The sequence below is a fragment of the Erythrolamprus reginae genome, chromosome 2, assembly GCF_031021105.1.
Source record: "Erythrolamprus reginae isolate rEryReg1 chromosome 2, rEryReg1.hap1, whole genome shotgun sequence".
Lineage (NCBI taxonomy): Eukaryota > Metazoa > Chordata > Lepidosauria > Squamata > Dipsadidae > Erythrolamprus > Erythrolamprus reginae.
In genome coordinates this window covers 118515967-118536814 of record NC_091951.1, presented here as the reverse complement: position 1 = coordinate 118536814, position 20848 = coordinate 118515967, and the positions used below count along the sequence as shown (strand labels likewise).

Genomic DNA, 20848 nt, shown 5'->3' with positions numbered 1-20848 from the left:
TGCCTTTGCAGCTTAGAACTACTCTGTGTGTGTGTTTGTGGGTCAGGCGGTAGGGAAAGCAAGTAGGATGCTTGGCTGCATAGCTAGAGGTATAACAAGCAGGAAGAGGGAGATTGTGATCCCGCTGTATAGAGCACTGGTGAGACCACATTTGGAATACTGTGTTCAGTTCTGGAGACCTCACCTACAAAATGATATTGACAAAATTGAACGGGTCCAAAGACGGGCTACAAGAATGGTGGAAGGTCTTAAGCATAAAACGTATCAGGAAAGACTTAATGAACTCAATTTGTATAGTCTGGAGGACAGAAGGCAAAGTGGGGACATGATCAAAACATTTAAATATGTTAAAGGGTTAAATAAGGTTCAGGAGGGAAGTGTTTTTAATAGGAAAGTGAACCCAAGAACAAGGAGGCACAATCTGAGGTTAGTTGGGGAAAGATCAGAAGCAACATGAGAAAATATTATTTTACTGAAAGAGTAGTAGATGCTTGGAACAAACGTCCAGCAGACATGGTTGGTAAATCCACAGTAACTGAATTTAAACATGCCTGGGATAAACATAGATCCATCCTAAGATAAAATACAGGAAATAGTATAAGGGCAGACTAGATGGATCATGAGGTCTTTTTCTGCCGTCAATCTTCTATGTTTCTATTTGTGTGCATATGCGAATACATGTGGGAATAGATATGTATAGACACACAAATGGGCAACTTTTGCTGTTGTATTTCATTATAGAACCCCCTATTTACAAAGTGGATTTGCTTCTTGTAACGTCTCTTATTTTGAACCACAGAGAAACAATCATCAATAGAGTCCTTCAGAGTACACTAACATAGGGAAGGATTGTACTTACTTTCTGTGGAAACCTTTTTGCTCAGGAAAATAATCATATGCATATATATATATATGCACATATATATAGATATAGATATATATTCAATGTCATTGTAATTTTGAATGGTCACTAAATGAACTGTTGTAAGTCGAGGACTACCTGTATACCGTTTAGCTTTGACAGACCCGACTGATGCATTATGCAAACATAGTGAGCTTTGTAACCCCAACAAAGCTTTTTGGGACATGCCTTGAAATAAGTCCTGCCCCAGAAATAAGCCCCCCCCAGATACTTTCCTGGGAAAGGGGGGACGATATGCGGGCACTCTTTGGCCGGGAGAGTGAGAGCAAGTGAGAGGCAGGTCAAATATATATATATATATATATATATATATATATATATATATATATATGTGTGTGTGTGTGTGTGTGTGTGTGTGTGTAACATATTTTTGCTGAATAGAAAATAAAGGGAGACAAGTATAGATCTATTTTGAGGTTGTTTCCTCTCATCAGCTAGCCATACCTTCACTGGGATTTGAACCTGCATCCTCTGGCAGAGAATTAACCTCTAGGCCACAGGATTTCATCCTTTCAGCTTTGTACCAGGGAAGTGTTAAATGTTTTTTCTGTGCAATCACCCTGGCATACCCAAATATGGGAGGAGCTTAATGCTTCCCTTTGCCTCTCGGGCGTAGATTTTCATTGGTATAGGTGTGTATGTCTTTCCCTGTGTAAGATTGATAGAACGCTGGTGACATTTTGACAAGGTCATCTTCTGGCTGGTGCTTTTGGCTTCATGATAGGGTGAACAAAACTTCTTCAAGGTCTCCAAGATGCAGGTCTCCAGGGCACTGCAACCAACACAACCATGAGGCAGTTGTCAAGCATCTAAATTTTCATGTAATCATTGGGATGCTGCAGTGGTCATAAGTGCAAAAAATGGCCACAGGTCACTTTTTTCTTTTTTTAAAGTTTATGATTTTCAGTTACATAAAAAGAAAGAACATCTCAATAGTCTTTTACAGATCATATACCATTTCAGATTCATTTTGTATTTATCTTTACATCTCTATTAGATATAATCACTTCAATGCCACAGGTCACTTTTTTCAGTGTTGTACCTTCGAAAGGTCACTAAGCGAATTGTTGTAGGTTGAGGACTACTGCAATTTGTGGAAGGTACTTTGTGGAAGGTACTCTGCAATTTGTGGATGATTTCATTCAGAAATGTGATGAAACACTGTCATGAATGAACATCTGAGAAAGTGCCATGGGCCAAGAAAAGAAGTATGTTTTGGCTTCATGCTTGGAAGTTTCATGGAGATCCTTACTTCTCAGCATGGGCAAGTACATCCATGGCCTGTGCCTTCCTGGTCCTAGGAGTGCTAAAGGAAAGCTTTATATTACAGGTACCATTTTTGCTTATGGACAGACTGGAACAGGAAAGACTTTTACAATGGAGGGTGTCCGGGCTGTACCAGAACTCAGGGGAATCATTCCCAATTCCTTTGCTCATGTATTTGGACACATTGCAAAAGCTGAAGGAGATACAAGGTAAAATAATCCGTTTTCTTTCTTCACATTCCTATCCTGCAAGTATCAATCCCACTTCAGAAGGGCTTTCCTGGACCAGACTGAAATCCCATCTAGTCCAGGACTCAGTATCTGACTCTGGAAAATTAGGTACTGGCGAGAAAACACAACCAGGACATGAAAGCAGCAGATACTGTCACGCTCAGAGTTGGAAGGCACTGCCAGTGCTACTTGGCTTTTTGCTATCTAGAGTTTCAAGAACTTAGTAACAAATGAGCACCCCCTGCTCTCTTGGTGAACCAAAAGCTCTTTTAATGCATATATCCAGGCACACTTATCTGACTCAAAGTCTAGATGGCCAAGCTGGGTTTGCATTCCAGAAGAAATGAGGGCGGTACATCCCACTTACTCACTCTATACGTTCCAACAAAGTTGACCAGTAGCGTCATTGCACTTTTGTAGTATTACTTAGTACTTTTTCTCCAGAATGCCATTTTCTTATCCAGTTCACATGGGAACTGTCAGTTGTTTTAGGAATGATTCTTGTTCTTTAAACTCATCCTTTTTTGTCCTTGAACTGAACTCCTTTCTGCCTTTTGGCCTTTATATCTGTAGAGGGCAGACTGAGATGGGTAGTATATAAACGTAATAGATAAATTTATCAATTTAATTAGGTATTTAATTTTAAAAACCTGCAATCTACTTACTGTATATCCTGCATTTTTCATAAGTGCCCATTCACACAAATATATAGCCTAAAATTATGCATTATCACTCTATCATTAGAGTGATTGGTATTGCTTGTTAATGTCAGCGTATTAGCATTAATATATTGATTGACATACATTTCATTAATTAGTTTGGTTATACGAGGTTATATGAAGATGCATAATACATTTACACTATTCCTTTCAATTTGCTTTTAATATCCAAAGATACACAGCTTTTGTGATTTGCTTTACAATTTTCTAATGCTCCTGTTAAATTTGCCAGTAGCAGTGGATTATTTTTCATTGGGGGGAAAAACTTCTATAGGACATACTGCCTCTAACAGCACTCAGCAGTACATATATAAATTCTTGCTTGCAGAGTTTTCTTTGTCTTTTAATAAGCTTCTATAGAGACTTGCTTACCACCCAGACTGAGATGGGTAGTATATAAATGTAATAGACAAATTTATCAATTTAATTAGATATTTAATTTTAAAACCTGCAATCTACCAACTCAAACCTTATCTGAAAGAACTATTGTGTATCAAAATTGTGCTGAACACTCTAACTTAAAGTAGCCTGGTTCTTACAAATACCTCTTAACTTTTGACTACCCAAAGCTTTCTTCTTTTTAGCATAATTTAGAATAAAGGGAAGACATCATCAAACATTTAAGAATAACCAATTCTTGGTCACTTCCTGCAGAGATTCCAGAGATTTTTTACTAGATCACCATTTATCTACGGCTAGCAAGATGGATTCTCTCTTCTCCCCTAGTTTTCTGAGCTTCTCCGTGCTACAGTAAAAACTCCAGCAATGTGAGATACCGAGTACTTCAGAGAGAAGAAAGAAAGGGGATTCTTTACCATAGAAATCAGTTCACAAAAGAGTGGATGACATTCCATTGTCTTTACTTCATAGCTTTATGGGAAAGTCATACAGAGCATGACATTTTGTGTTGCATTTCTGTCTCAAATACATTTCTTAATTTGAAATGTCCCAAATGGAATCTCCTCCCACAATAAGATAGAGGCTATAAGTCTCTTTTTAAAAGTTCCATTATTTTTTTTAAATCATTCCAGTCTATCTTCCCCTTTCCCTTTCTCCCTCCCTCCCTCTTTCATACATTAAAATTAATTCTGGCAATGTTTTGCTGCAATTGTATTTTTAAACTTCAGGTTTTTGGTTCGAGTTTCTTACTTGGAAATCTACAATGAGGAAGTTCGTGACCTCTTGGGAAAGGACCAGACACAGAGGCTAGAGGTAAAAACCTGTGAAAACTGGCTGCATGATCACCTCTCTGCCATTTACACAAATGACAATTCACCTCTGATTTATTATAGCTTATCACTCAGTATGTCAGATGTTTAGATTGGATTTGCCATTTTTATCAAATCCTTCCAAAGTCCCTGGAATAGGCAGATGTTGTTGTTTGATGGTATTAAAGGTATTGTCACAGAGTGAAAGCTGGCCCAAGAAAAGCTGCCTTTTGCAATTGACTGACGGTTATTATGTTGATGGTGTTTTGGCATTGTACCCCAGGCACCTAGTCCTATTGGTATTACCTTTGTTTCTTTTGCCACAGTCGTTCTACTTCTATTTGTAAGTGTTTGTGTTTTGTGAATTTTCTCTTCTCTTCTGCTGTTTCCAGATACTACAGAGTATCTGTAGATCTGTCCAGATTGTTTTGGAATTTCTTATAGCAGTAGTTAAGTCTAGAGTGTTATATGTTTGTAAGTGCTAGTTATTACACATGCATACACAAACAAACTGAATGAACTAATATTCCTGCCTTTTTTTCTCCAATCCTGTTGGGTAAACTGGAGTAGACTGGGTTGAGGGAGAGTAACTGACTCAAAGTCACTCAACCAGATTTTTTGCCTAAATGATGCTCAGAACTCACAGTCTCCTGGTTTCTAGGACAGCACCTTATTCACTACTCCAGACTAGCTCTCTTTTATATTCTAAGAAAATGAATACTCGTATGATCTATTCCACTGAATATAAAGTACATTAGGAATAGTTGTTTTAAAATACATATCGTGCATAGAAATTATTAACTAAAATGTCTTATAGGTTAAAGAACGACCCGATGTAGGAGTCTATATCAAAGATCTTTCAGCCTACGTTGTAAACAATGCAGACGACATGGATAGAATTATGACTCTTGGCCATAAAAACCGTAAGTCACATAGACCTAGTTGAGTGCTTCAAATTCTTTGTGGAACGTCCTCAGTTTCATTAAATGTGACTATTCATTATAAAAGCATAAGAAAAACCATCTGTATAATATTTATGGTGATTCCTTTGTCTTTTCCAGTGTAGCTAGCTCAGTACAAGTGTTTCTATATATGCAGCCTTTGATATAAAAAAGTAATCAAATTTGAATTTGGTTTGGTTCCTGAAGCTTGCCCACATTTTTCATTTTTATAATTGATATAAATGTAAAAAAGCATGCAGGCAAGCTGAAGATAGAGTTTTGATACCTTTGATACATTAATTCGGTTATTTTCCCTCTCACTCCCGAGTGTTGGAACAGGGTTTCTAGAGCAGTGTTAAAAAGTCAAAAATATGTTGTTATTCATTCAAGCTTTTAGATTCCTCTCTCTCTGTCAATAGGTTCTGTTGGTGCCACTAATATGAATGAGCACAGTTCCCGTTCCCATGCTATCTTCACAATCACAATTGAGTGCAGTGAGAAGGGGGTGGATGGGAATATACATGTGCGTATGGGCAAGCTACATCTTGTAGATCTTGCGGTAAGTTTTTTCTTTTCTTAAGTTTGTAGCATGTTTGTTACAGGTATTATAGCTATTGTCAGAACTTCTTCTATGTTTCTAATGAAGTTGCTAGAAATTGCTGGTTGGAGTGGAGGATTTCGTCATGTCCTTAAATGAGCCTTCATTTCTAAACCTATGCTGCCATACCTCTTTAAGGACCCCTTCTCTATTGGTGTGGGCTTTTTGTGCCTCCCCTCTTGCATGTGGTTTCAGATCAAGCAGGCAGCCTTTTTCAGTTGCTTTATTCAGTGCTCTTCCTTGACAAAAGTATTTCTGGAAAAGTCCTTTGTCCCCTAACTCCTTGCCTCTTAATTTCTTCCTAAAGGGTTCAGAAAGGCAAGCAAAAACTGGAGCTACTGGACAACGACTGAAAGAAGCAACAAAAATCAACCTTTCTCTCTCCACCCTTGGGAATGTCATCTCAGCGCTGGTGGATGGGAAAAGTACTCATGTGCCTTACCGTAATTCTAAACTGACCCGGCTACTCCAGGATTCTCTTGGCGGAAACTCCAAAACTATGATGGTAATAATAGGGTAGAGTGCTGTGCTGCAGGCCACTGAAGCTGACTGTAGATCTGTAGGTCAGCGGTTCAAATCTCATCGCCGGCTCAAGGTTGACTCAGTCTTCCATCCTTCCGAGGTGGGCAAAATGAGGACCCGGATTGTGGGGGCAATAGGCTGGCTCTGTTTTTTTTTTTAATGCTATTACTAACATGCTGTAAGCCGCCCTGAGTCTAAGGAGAAGGGCGGCATAAAAACAGAATAAATAAATAAATCGAATAAATAAATAAGAAGGAAACATTACCGATTCGTGTGGGGCAAGTAAATGACAGTCCAGAGGCTACCAGGTTGTGGATGGGGAAATCGGGTCCAAGCTCAATCCAAACAAGTCCCTGTTGATTGAGAGATTGCAGCACTACAACTTTTTGACTCTTGGTGGTATTGTTCTAACCTCAGGAAGAACGCATTCACAGTCAAGGGTCTTGCACTCACAGCTCTTGCTCAAAGAACAGATGAAGACTGACCAGAAGGGATTTTGCAGTGTGTGGCTGGTGTCTGGATGAAGATGCACTGAAAACAGTTACTTATGCCCTTATCAGCTCTAGATTAAATTACTGTCATTTGCTCGATGGATGGCAGTCCTGCAATTTCCCAGTAATCTCAGCTGGTCCAGAACTGAATGGAATGCATCCTCAGTGGTTAGTTGCATTAGTGCTGTGGTACTCCTATAATGCAGGAGCTACATTGGCTGCCAGGAGGGAATTCAAGTGCTGCCCTCTGTAGCTCAGGGCCTGAATATCTTAGAACCCTTGAAATCAATAGCAATAGCACTTAGACTTATATACTGATTCATGGTGCTTTACAGCCCCCTCTAAGTGGTTTACAAAGTCAGCATATTGCCCCACAACAATCTGGGTCCTCATTTTACCCACCTCGGAAGGAGGGAAGGCTGAGTCAGCCTTGAGGTTGGTGGGATTTAAACTGGCGAATTGTTGACAGCCAGTGATCAGCAGAAGTAGCCTGCAGAACTGCACTCTAACCACTGCAGCTCCTATCTGTCCTATTTGTCTGCGGCTCCTATCTGTCCCATGTGAACATTTTTAAAAATTTTTTAGCTTCTCTATTCACCATTGAAAAATGAGGGATAGTCTTACAATCTACTAATTGCCCTTCAAAAAGAAAAGTTATTTAACCTTAAATATTAATTATTAATTTATTAATTAACTATAAAGAGGTAAATAAGGATGTATCACAATTGAAAATAATTACTTGGCCTAAATGTAATAACATTTGATAGATAAGTGGAAGCAAATACTTATTTATGCCGTCAGGCTTGGGGTCACTCGACCCTAGCCCTTGGCCATTGAATGTTTAATGTTTGGTTGTACTGAATGAATGATTATGATACTTAGTTTTTATAATTTTTTAGTTAATTATTTATAGTAATTGGATCCGATTGTAAATTGTATATTGTTTTATGGACATGCTTTGAGCCGCCCTGACTTCTCGGAGAGGGCCGGCATACAAATCTAATACAAATCCAATAAATAAATAATAAATAAATAGATGAGATGTAATAGCAAATAATATTGTAAGTTTGTATATTGATATTGAAAAAGTTTATATGAAATTTTCCAGGTGATAAAAGTATAGGAGACAGCATATTGTTGGATGATAAATACCGAACATAAATGTAAACCCATTGTATTGTATTGAAGATTGAAGGTATATGACATTGAACTGTTTAAAAGTGGAGAAAAATAAAAAAACTTTCTACACCCCCCCCCACGCCCAAAATGAGGGATAGCTACATAGAAAGGATCAGTTGCCTAAGAGGGATTAAGGGTTGCTTGGTGTAGCTGGGTGGGAAGAGGTATCCTTTGGGAAGTATTTTTTGTATCTGAGATGCTCCATTTCAGTTTCCTTTTAAATGCCAAGGTATCATAAGCAGGCAGTGTTTGCTTCCATGAAGCATGGAAAATCCTCAGTGAGCTCTTTTGGGCTCTCTTCCTTTTAGTATTCCCCCCCCCCAAAAGCTTTTTCATAGTTCTGCAAATGTTGGGTTTTCCTCAAGCTTGTTGAATTCTCCCTCTTGACATAACATCCACTCCCAGAGATGATGCTTGCCAATTGGAATTGCGTCAATTGGTTCTCTATTACATTGCTTATTGGTTACAGTTCAGTAAGGATAAATTGTGAACAATTGGTGCTCCCCTTCCCCAAGCTTCCCATGCCAGGAATGTGAGGAACTGGTGCAGTGGAAAATGATTAGCAGTTCTGGTTTTGAGGGTCCTGATCACGTGCCTTTTGTGGAGAATGTCAGTGTGAAAGTATAGCTGGAGAGGGGGGAGATTTTGGGCTTTGAGCATTTCTAGATTGCGTTCAGAGATGGGTTCCTCCCAGTTCGGACCAGTTTGCTCAAATCGGTAGCAACCCACTGGTGATGTCATAATGATTGGCCAGTTCCCATCTGTGGGCACAACCCTCTTTTTGAATTTTTTTTCTTGTGTGCATGTGCAGAAGCTGACTTTTCAGCACTGTGAATGTGTTGCGATTTTGTTTTTGACTTTTTAACCCTGATTGGGTTATAAATGTTTCTCCTGTGCTTAGTTTTGAAAAGGATACAAAATGTTCTTGCACTTAAAATCCAACTACCAGTGTGTTAGAAATCTAGCTTCAGCTTATTATAATGTTGCACTTTCTGTAAAATTGAGAATTGGGCTGCTGTGTGCTTAGTTGCAGGCTTTTATGCTTAATTATACTTTTTTTTCCTTACTTCTTAGTGTGCAAACATTGGGCCAGCAGACTACAATTATGATGAGACCATCAGCACTCTGCGATATGCTAACCGCGCCAAAAATATCAAGAATAAGGCTAGAATTAATGAGGATCCAAAGGATGCTTTACTTCGTCAATTTCAAAAAGAAATAGAAGAACTTAAGAAAAAGTTGGAAGAAGGTAATTTGTTTATTGTCTCCTATTAATACATTTGGTTTGCAATATCCCATTTTAAATACATTCCAAGTTCTCCAATAAAATGGCAAATGATGAATGTAGATTTTAATATGTATATTTTATGTTTGCTTCAAATTAGGATAGTTCATTTATTCATTGTATTTTTGTATTTATTCTGCTCTGAGCCTCCCTGAGTCTGCAGAGAAGGGCGGCGTAGAAATCTAATAAATAAATAAATAATACACAGATTTGTTTTCCCTCTATTTTTTGTCTTTGAGCATCTTGTGCTATATAGCTTAGACTAGGAAATATTGAATGTCCTAAACCTACCTGTCAGGTTTAACAGCTTAATGTCTTATTTAGTCCAAATTCAACGTGCAACCTCCGTTTATGGTGTTAACTTCTTTCAATGAAATATTACATCTACCAATTAGATTGGGTGTTGCAAGTATCACCTATTTTTATTTGCTAAATGCAGATTTGTTTACATCAAATACAAAGCAGAAGGTACACTCAGTTTCATTTCATAAAAAACAGCCTTTCGTAGCAATATCACTTGCCAAGGATTTTTTAATAATCTAATTATTTTTTAACATTTTCTTTTTAGTACTATTTTTAAACAAAACCTATAAAGCTAAAGGGTAAAATTAGACCGGGATTTAAATTAACACACCAGGATTCTGTAGATAAAATTAATTTAAAATCATTTGTTTCCTATATTAAAAATGCCGAACTACTGTAGGGGAAGAAATCTCTGGCTCTGAGACCAGTGGCTCTGAAGAAGAGGATGAAGAGGATGATGGGGAAATTGGTGAAGATGGAGAAAAACGAAAAAAACGAAGAGGTAAAGTGCTTTCACATCACTAGATACCATCTTCATGTTTGTGCTTGAGTGCCCACTGCAGTAAACTTGTCCTTCTGGAAAAATTGTATTTAGTTAAATTAAAGATTTTAATTAAAAGTTTTTTTTAAAGAATAAAATAATTGTGGGGTGTAATGACTCTCAAATATCTTCAGGCTAGTATTGATGTTTCCTAGAAAGCAGAAAAATTAAGTTATGGGCCGTCTTCTGAACTTTGCCTTCTACTTCATTTAAATCAATAAGTTTTAGAATTGCATATAGAAATTTGGTTGAATGTATTGGACATTCATTCCTAAAGACAACATTTTTGTCTCCTGCTTGGTGATTTTGGGGGGAAATAATCATGGCACTGTTAAACTTTACCTCTGAAAAATAAAGGATTTCCTTCTGTTAACTTCAGGGACCCTCTGGAAAGAAAAAAGATTCTGCAAGACTTTAAGCTTCCTGTTGATTTTCATTCAATTTAAATTAATTTTTCAAAACTTAGTCATAATAATTTAGTTCAATTGCACATAAAACTTAACTTAGTCTGTTATATGTATCAAATCCAGGGTAGTAACTTGAGATAGAATTTCAGAATCTATTTTTAAGTTGAGTAATGTGCTATAGAGACAAAGGAGGCATATTTGAGTTTCAGGATAGAGAAAATCTATTGTTATTTGGTTGCAAAATGTCTTTTTTAGGAGTTCTTGTCCATGTGTAATTGGATAGCACATGACACGAAACCTGCCAATGCATTACTGATTTAAAGAAATCTCCCCCAACTTGGAGCCCTCCAGCTGTGTTGAGCTTTAATTTTCATAAATTAAATGTATTTGTGGGGTGGTGGGGGTGGTGACACGCTCAACATATCTGAAGAGCACCAAGCTGGGAAAGGTAATTTAAATCATGGATGGGCAATTCACAAGCCCATTGGTCCCCAGGCACACATTTTGTGTACTTCAGAGCTCCCTCTGCTGTATTTTAATGATGGTTTTCTCAACCAATATCTAAGGCCTGTAGACTGCTGTGAAATTGATTCTGATTGATTTTTTTTTTACCTGGGGGATTTCTGCCTGGCCCCATTTACTTTGCTTCATAGCTCAATCAAATTCCTTGAAATCCTGGGTCAGAACAACAAGTTCAAATGCAATTTTTATCTACTTTTGCCTTAAGCAAACCTTTTGTGTTTATCTGAAAGGAGTCCTAATTTAGTTGAAGCAAACCCACTTGAAATATTTATTCTCCTTTCCCCTTATATGGATCTCTTCCTCCTCTGAGGTTTTTAACCAATGCATTGTTAGTTGAAGTTAAACCTCAAACTTTTAATAATAATGTTTAATAATGCTATTGAAATCATTGCCTGAGGAAGTGAGAATTGCACTTCTTTACAGGCCTAGGGACTGTAAGTTGTGTTGTTGACTTCTCTGCTCACCCTCAAAAATGACCCCAGGAGCATTTGTCAGCCAATCAGGGTACATTAAAATTCTGAGCTGTACAGTTGCACAGGAGGGCTCTTAAAGGAACCTGAAGCGGTGCATCAAAGTCTCTTTTGAGGACTTTTGGGTTGATCTTTTATCCTTTAGATCTAATGTTCAGCGTGTATTTCTTGTTTCTTCTTCTTCTTTCCTGGGATTTCCATGGGGACACTTCTGTATTTTCCAGGCAGTAGCAGCAGCAGTAGTTCAGACTCTCCATGTTCTGTCATAGAAAAACCTCTGGATAAAACCTTCACTAGTGAGTGGGAGCTCTTAAGTCATCCGGTGAAGCTTTGGCCTCTCCATGATCCATGCCCTCATTGTTTTGATGCTGCATTTTGCTCCTCTGTCCCTGATGCATCAGTTTTGTTCAGAGTCAAATATGGATTTGCTCCGCCTAAAGTGAAGCATGCTTTTTCTTTTGCTGTTTCAAACTTACATACAAACGCCACGGTTCATGTTCGCTAAATAGTTCAAGAAAGGAAAAAAGAAATATTGGTTTTGCTCATATCAGCCAGGGTGTTGGATAACATGATTTTAAAAGGTATTGTTGACACTGTCTGATATGGTACTAAGATTACTACTTATCTAATTAATTACTAGTACTAGTGCTTAGATATATTAAGAACATCTGCTTTCAACAGATTTTTTTCTGTAGATATATTTTATTTATTTATTTATTTTATTTATTTATTAGATTTGTATGCTGCCCCTCTCCGAAGACTCGGGGCGGCTAACAACAATAAAAAGACAATGTAAACAAATCTAATATTAAAAATAATCTTAAAAACCCCCAATTTAAAGAACCACTCATACATACAAGCATACCATATATAAATTCTATAAGCCTAGGGGGAAGTGAAATTTCAATTCCCCCATGCCTGACGACAGAGGTGGGTTTTAAGGAGCTTGCGAAAGGCAAGGAGGGTGGGGGCAACTCTGATATCTGGGGGGAGCTGGTTTCAGAGGGTCGGGGCCGCCACAGAGAAGGCTCTTCTCCTGGGTCCCGCCAAACGACATTGCTTAGTCGACAGGACCCGGAGAAGGCCAACTCTGTGGGAGCTAACCGGTCGCTGGGATTCGTGCGGCAGAAGGCGGTCCCGGAGATATTCTGGTCCGATGCCAGGAAAGGGCTTTATAGGTCATAACCAACACTTTGAATTGTGACCGGAAATTGATCGGCAACCAATGCAGACTGCGGAGTGTTGGTGTAATATGGGCATACCTTGGGAAGCCCATGATTGCTCTCGCAGCTGCATTCTGCACGATCTGAAGTTTCCGAACACTTTTCAAATGTAGCCCCATGTAGAGAGCATTACAGTAGTCGAACCTCGAGGTGATGAGGGCATGAGTGACTGTGAGCAGTGAATCCCGGTCCAGATAGGGCCGCAACTGTTGCACCAGGCGAACCTGGGCAAACGCCCCCCTTGCCACAGCTGAAAGATGTTTCTCTAATGTGAGCTGTGGATCGAGGAGGACGCCTAAGTTGCAGACCCTCTCTGAGGGGGGTCAATAATCCCCCCCAGGGTTATGGACGGACAGATGGAATTGTCCTTGGGAGGCAGAACCCACAGCCACTCCGTCTTATCCAGATTGAGTTTGAGTCTGTTGACACCCATCCAGACCCCAACAGCCTCCAGGCACCGGCACATCACTGCTGGGGTAGATAATCTTTGATACAAGTGACAGTGAATAAATGAGTAAATGAGTTTAGACACATAACACTCTACTTATGTGGAAACTTCCCATTATTTTTGGGAGCAGGGGTGTCCATAGGGGGTGGGTTGGTGGTGGTTGTTTTTTAAGTCAAAATGGCAGCTTCCTTCGCATTGTTGCAGGCACCATCTGAACTCTTTTGACCACATCCCCAGATCCCCTAACTCTGGAGGAAAAAGCACCCACATCTTAATCGTGCATATTTGCATGTCAGCTGTTTTCCTGCTTATCAGAGTAAATGGGAAGTCTCAGTTTCAGCAAAGTTTTGCAGATAGTGATCGACTAGTTTCTGGTGGCAGACGCGATGGAACAAGTTCAATAGATCTTTATTTAATATGTCCATTCATACTTTGAAACAAAGAGTCTTCTCCCACCCCCCACGCCTTTCCCCTGCTGCTGGCTTTCAATCACAATGGAATGTTTTCATTGGGGAAACACATCACAGTCGGCCGAATCCTCTCCAGCTTGATATGATTTGATAATGGGATAATGATGGCAGCTGCTTTTCGAAATCCTATCTTTCTTTCCCCACATAATGGCTTTCCTGCCTTTTGCATGCTGCATGTTCCATGGCGTTTCCTCCTCTTATTTCTCTTGTTTTCCTCCTCCTATTTGTTAATCCCCATTAAAATGTGCCACTTTATCTTTAAGGAAACATCTGAGTTTTTTGGAAAGAGATATGTTTTTGATTCAAATCAACATTACAACCACATTAAAATTTATGAATGATGCAGACGGTCGATTGGAAATTGTGATCAAATCCAATATATAAATATATGTATATAAATCCAATTAAATCCAAATCCAAACACCAAGCAAGCTCATGTCTGACAATTGGCTACTTCAAATACCCCAGCCTTAGTTAGTCTAGGTAGCATACTTTCTTTTGTTTTGATGTTTCTCTGGGCACATTTTCTGAGATAAGGTTAGAGCTTGAACAGCAGAATTGCCATGACACTGTTCAGACAAGTAATATTATATTATAATAAGAAAACTGAAGAGTAATCACCTTCTTACGTCACTTCAGTTTTGAAATGGAACAATAAGGTTGATCTTTAATCTTGCATTGTGGTGTTTGCCTTTTCTGTACATAGATGCAAATTTTGGAATGCCTTAATTTTATTTTATTTTTTTAAAAAGAAATCAAGCAATAATGTGTTTCTTTTTCCCCCCCATCTCCACTCCTTTCCTCTTTGTGCGTGTGCTGCCTCTCTGCGATTTGTTTGCCTCTTCCTCTTAAATGCAAGATCAAGCAGGTTGGTGTGTTTGATTTGCACTGCATCTAATAGAATTTAAGTAACTTTTAAAAACTCACCTAGCTTTTTGTGCTCTAAAATCTTGGTGGCTACAATGGGCATGCAATTCTATTTATTCTTTTTTCACTAATGGTTCTAGACCAGTGCTGGTAAAATAGAAGTCGGGGGAGGAGGTTTCACCATATAGACAAAATTTGGGTAACATTGTCCAAATAAAAGATATTGGAGACAAACCAGAGATTGTCCTTCTATAGCAATAGTTCAACTATTGTTTGTTTTTTTACCTTACCAAGATTGTCCTTCTGAATGTTTCACATTGGGGGGGGAAAGGGGCAAAGAGTAAAAAAGGGCAAACAAAAAAAAGATTCTTCTTTTCCCCAGCTTCTGTGTCTACCCTCTGCCCAAAGGACAAATTCTGCTTTAGCTTAATAATTTTGCTTTTTTTCCCTTCCAGCAATATATTATTCCAACACGGTGCATCTCATTTTTAATTTAAAAGTTAATATCCTTAGAGAGTGTATATTTTTTTAAAAAAATCAAAATCTATGTTATTCTAAAGTATTGAAAATGTTTTTGGTGTGATAATTTTGGAACATCTTACCCAGTTGATGATTATAAATCAAATATCCCCAAAAGGCAGGAAGGAATAACCATGTATTTGATGGAAGACTATGCCATGACCACAGAATGGCAGTAGTGAGTTGCTACCGGTATGGTAGAGGACAGCGCACCGATAGCGATTGGTACACTCTGCGCACAGTTTTAGGTCTCTTGCATGTACGCACCCCAGCATGTTTTTGCTTCTGTGTATGCGCAGGAAGCAAAATCTCACTACGGGTTGTGCCTGTGAGAGAGATTTCAGTGGCTTTTTGCTTCTGCGTCTGCGCGGAATAAAAAAGTCGCTGAAATCTCACATGAGCATCCCCTCGTGAGATTTTTCTTCCTGCGCATGCACAGAATCAAAACCACACTGGGATATGTACACACACACACACAAGAAACTTGAAGCTGCACACGCAGTGCACTGGTAGCAGCGCTAATTTATTTATTTTATTTATTTATTATTTAGATTTGTATGCCGCCCCTCTCCGCAGACTCGGGGCGGCTCACAACAAAATAAAACAATTCATGACAAATCTAAATTATAGTTTAAAATATTTTTAAAACACCATGTACTAAGCAAACATACATATAAACATACCATGCCTAAATTGTATATGCCTGGGGGAGATGTCTCAGTTCCCCCATGCCTGATGACAAAGGTGGGTTTTAAGGAGCTTACGAAAGGCAAGGAGAGTAGGGGCAGTTCTAATCTCTGGGGGGAGTTGGTTCCAGAGAGTCGGGGCCACCACAGAGAAGGCTCTTCCCCTGGGGCCCGCCAACCGACATTGTTTAGTTGACGGGACCCGGAGAAGGCCCACTCTGTGGGACCTAATTGGTCGCTGGGATTCATGCGGCAGAAGGCGGTCTCGGAGATATTCTGGTCCAATGCCATGAAGGGTTTTAAAGGTCATAACCAACACTTTGAATTGTGACCGGAAATTGATCGGCAACCAATGCAGACTGCGGAGTGTTGGTGAAACATGGGCATACCTAGTGAAGCCCATGACTGCTCTCGCAGCTGCATTCTGCACGATCTGAAGTTTCCGAACACTTTTCAAAGGTAGCCCCATGTAGAGAGCATTACAGTAGTCAAACCTCGAGGTAATGAGAACCCGCCCCTTCAGAATGTTTATTTCTTGATTCTTGGATGATATACTTTTCAGAAGTCTCTATGTTGCAGCGTAGATTACAAGCTTCTTACAAGATCAGATCCATTGAAAACATCTACTGGTATAACAATATAATGAGAAAATGTGTCTTCTTAATTAACTTTGCTTTTAAATCCCATGGAAGGAAAAAAGAAAGTTTCTCCCGACAAGATGTTGGAGATGCAGGCCAAAATTGACGAAGAAAGAAAAGCACTTGAAACAAAGCTCGATATGGAAGAGGAAGAGAGGAACAAAGCTCGGGCAGAACTTGAGAAAAGGGAGAAAGATTTGCTTAAAGCCCAGTAAGCATTCTGAAATATGAGAAGACATTCATGGAATGTTCATCTAACAGAGTGTTCTCCAGGCTGATCTCTGTTGATTTGTTTGAATACAACTCTGATCAGCAGAACATATATGGGAAGGAGGATTAAAAGTATTCAAATCACTTCACATGCCTTCTCTAATTGAAGCTTTTATAACAATTCATAAGGAAAGTTGGCATTATTATTTCTTTCATCCCTATTTATTGAAGTTCGGTGAAATCCTTATATAGAGATATTAGAGAAGTAACTTCATATCAATTACAACAATTCCCACGACACAAGAGCATTAAATTAGAACATTTTGAGAGAGAGAGAGAGAAAAAAAATCAAGTTTCCTTTGTTGTAAATAAAATTGCCCTAAAGGGTTCCTGATATATCAGATAAACTGCTGGAAAGTAAGCCATGTTCAGCCTGGCTGATGTTGAGAGAACATTAAAATCTTAAATATCCCTGCCATAATCTTAATGTATTTAAGATTAGTAAGAGAATTAAATAATTGTTTAGGACTCCTGTCATATGCAATATTTGGGATTACAGTGTTCCCTCGATTTTCGCAGGGGTTGCGTTCCGAGACCGCCCGCGAAAGTCGAATTTCCGCGAAGTAGAGATGCGGAAGTAAATACACTATTTTTGGCTATGAACAGTATCACAAGCCTTCCCTTAACACTTTAAACCCCTAAACTGCAATTTCTCATTCCCTTAGCAACCATTTAGATTATTACTCACCATGTTTATTTATTAAAGTTTATTAAAAAAATATTTATTAAAGGCGGACGAAAGTTTGGCGATGATGTATGACGTTATCAGGCGGGGAAAACCGTGGTATAGGGAAAAGAACAGCAAAGTATTTTTTAATTAATATTTTTGAAAAACCGTGGTATAGCCGTTTCGCGAAGTTCGAACCCGTGAAAATCGAGGGACCACTGTATACCTGTAGAATCCTGGCTGTAGGAATGCAAAGGTGTGTTTTTTCCTGTTTCTCTAGGCAAGAGCATCAATCACTATTAGAGAAGTTGTCAGCTTTGGAAAAAAAAGTGATTGTGGGAGGTGTGGATTTGTTAGCCAAAGCTGAGGAGCAAGAGAAACTTCTGGAAGAATCTAACATGGAATTGGAGGAACGAAGGAAAAGAGCAGAGCAACTCCGAAAAGAGCTGGAAGAGAAAGAGGTCCACTTACTCTTTTGCTGAACTATTGAATTCTTATTTTCTAAACAGCCTCCATGATACTGTTCTTCATCTATGTGTTTTATGTTCAGGATTAATAGCTATATCTGCATAGAACATTATAGTATCCAAAAGTTTAGAGATATATCCTGCACTCTTGAATGGATACCAATATTGAAGCTTTTCTAGACAAGGAGATGTAACTGAAGAAAATAAAAAGTAATACATGGTTTAATTAGTAAAGGATGCAGAGGAGAAAGCATCTAGTCAAAATATAAGTGTGCAATGATCAAGGTCGCTATGTCTGAGATGCATACATCTGGGCAACCACTAGAGGGTACCAAAGAGAAAAAAAATGCTTACTCTAGTGGTCACTCAGAATTTTGCAGCCCAGAAGTGGCAAACAGTGGCTTCCAAATTCAGAACTCAAGGAAGTAGTGAAGGAGATTAGAAATTTGATAAATGAAAAATACCTGTATGGATAGGACACTTTGTCCAAAAAATTAACAAAAGGAAGACAGCTTGTCCTTAGTATCTAAGTAAATAGATACTGTAAGTAAAAGAAGGAAGATAGATATATATTGATTATGGCAAAAGTTCATTTTGTCTGCATTTAAGTTGTAGTCCTGCAATCCTAGGAATTAATGCACTTGAACTAACCAGCCAATCAGGGCTTCAAGTTCAGTTTCAGCTTCAAGGAAACAAAACCAATGAAAAACTAAAATGGCAACTGGGAGGAAGGAAAAGTAGACTTTTCCTTCTCACAGATATGTCCATTTTTATCACAAGCTTCTTCCTTCAAAAAACATGGGATGTTTAAAACTTTGGAGATATATCTTGATACTCATTGGAAAGCATCGTATGGAAACTTTAAATCTTTCAGATGTAATTGATAAAAAATCATAATCATATAAAAAACTTCAGCATAAGTAGAAGCTAGAAAATACCTCATTTCCTAATTTGTCAGACCTTGCTAATTAAACCATTCAAATAAGATTTTAAAACCCTTGGGTGAGCTTTGGTGAGTGTCTGAAACAGATGCACAAATGGGTGACCAAATATTATCATACTCTTATTTTATGAATCCTCCTCCAAGGGCTTATGTAAAATAATAGTCTTGCACCTGCCCATCACTTAGATAATGGTGGCCTAACTATTTTTTCTTTTAATTTGAAAAATAGCAAGAGCGTTTGGACATTGAAGAAAAATATACCAGCCTGCAAGAGGAAGCTCAAGGGAAGACTAAGAAGCTGAAAAAAGTGTGGACAATGCTCATGGCAGCCAAGTCAGAGGTCAGTATTATAAATAGTTTCAGGCCTGGTTTCAGGATAAAGGTGTGCTTGTAGGTATACAGAAATGATTCATGTGATTGATGATTAATTGATAGATTGTTTCACGATTGCTTATTTGACCCCTATGACAATCATTAAATGTAGTATCTCATGATTCTTGACAAATGTATCTTTTTCTTTTATGTACGCTGAGAGCATATGCACCAAAGACAAATTCTTTGTGTGTCCAATCACACTTGGCCAATAAAGAATTCTATTCTATTCTATTCTATTCTTCTCTACTCTACTCTATTCTATGTAAGAAGAAATCGAACATGGCTCAGTGGCTGAGTAAGAAGAAACTAAAGAGGAAAATGCTAGTTGTTATGTAGATGTTCCCTGAGGCTTTTTAGGAGATTAAGATTACTTACTGAAAGAAGCATACATGCTGCACATATTAGTATACAGCAGTGCTTCTCAATTATTTTCTGTTAAGCCCCCCCCCCAGGAAGAAGTAAACATTTCACGCTCCCCTCCCCCCAACTTCCATTGGGCCCCAATGGAATTTTAGTGTTAATATTTATTATTTTACTTATTATAGGCTGCAAGCAAACTATTGGCTGGAGAAGACTTACCTGAGAGTAAGTGACTGAACTCAGTGGAGCCTGTTTTTGGTTAGGCAGACATAGGCTACCATGATTAGGGCCCTCTTTTGACATGGGGCAAGGGCAGCTTAATCAAGCCGATGTTTTGAGGTCACCCATAAGTGCCACCTCTGCCTGGAACTCACAGCGAATGGTGTGGAAGGAGACTTTAGGGTGCCGCTCAAAGCTTTCGCCCAGCTGCAGAGGATGGTCGTCTTTGTCCAGTAGCAGGTTACCATGCCGATCATGGCTACCCATGAACTCCTGAGTCTCTCGGGAGTTGGGTGGCATACAAATTCGAATAAATAAATAATGCCGCGAGAACAACAACCCATGCAGCCGCCCTGCCCCACCTGGCCGCCTTCTCTTCTGGGCCTGAAGCAGCGTGCAATTGGGAAACCACTCTCCGTCCGGGGGAATCGATCGAGAGGGACCACCCATGTGCCCTGACATTGGTCTGCACCCCCCAGGGGGTCACATTATTATTATTTATTACATTTGTATCCCGCCCCTCTCCATAGACTCGGGGCGGCAAACAAATTGTTCACATCCCACTATTTGAGAAGGACTGGTATACAGGAAGAACATATGCTTGAATTATTTACACTTTTAAAAGAATTGGTAGTGTGACCATAAAAAGAGGAGTTTTAAGTCCAACAGTTCATTTAATTTATTTTTGGAATAGAGGCGGCAAAACAAAACAAAATCCATCTCTTCCTCCAGCAGTTTATAGTAGCATGAAGTCAATATGGCCTTAGCACATCAGAAAAAAGAAACAATCCTGAATACTTCTTTATTACTTATTTGGTAAACATCTGCTTATAAGGTACATAGATCTGAACACTATTCTTTGAATTCCCATCTGATTTTGTTTACTTAGATACATTTTTAGAAACCTAAGGTTGAGAATGAATGTTTGTGGAAAAAAATCATGGGGGATTCACTTTGTGTCATTGACCATTTCCCATTATTGCTGATACATCTAGACAGCTTATTTTAACTTAATTTTCACTATAAAGATAATTTATAGTCATTCACATATTTTCTCAACAGAGTTGTTTGTTTAGTTTTATTGATCCTTGT

General features: G+C 38.7%; 1 protein-coding gene across 1 annotated transcript in view; it reads left to right on the top strand.

Annotated features, from left to right (window-relative positions):
- KIF3A (kinesin family member 3A) overlaps positions 1-20848 on the top strand; it is a 31612-nt gene that overhangs the window by 3201 nt on the left and 7563 nt on the right. Inside the window, exons 3-12 of the mRNA XM_070739304.1 lie at positions 2253-2397; positions 4265-4349; positions 5163-5268; positions 5706-5845; positions 6192-6389; positions 9151-9325; positions 10065-10166; positions 16510-16666; positions 17673-17853; positions 19032-19142. Of these exons, the coding sequence (XP_070595405.1) occupies positions 2253-2397; positions 4265-4349; positions 5163-5268; positions 5706-5845; positions 6192-6389; positions 9151-9325; positions 10065-10166; positions 16510-16666; positions 17673-17853; positions 19032-19142 (1400 nt within the window). The remainder of the gene's footprint in view (positions 1-2252; positions 2398-4264; positions 4350-5162; positions 5269-5705; positions 5846-6191; positions 6390-9150; positions 9326-10064; positions 10167-16509; positions 16667-17672; positions 17854-19031; positions 19143-20848) is intronic.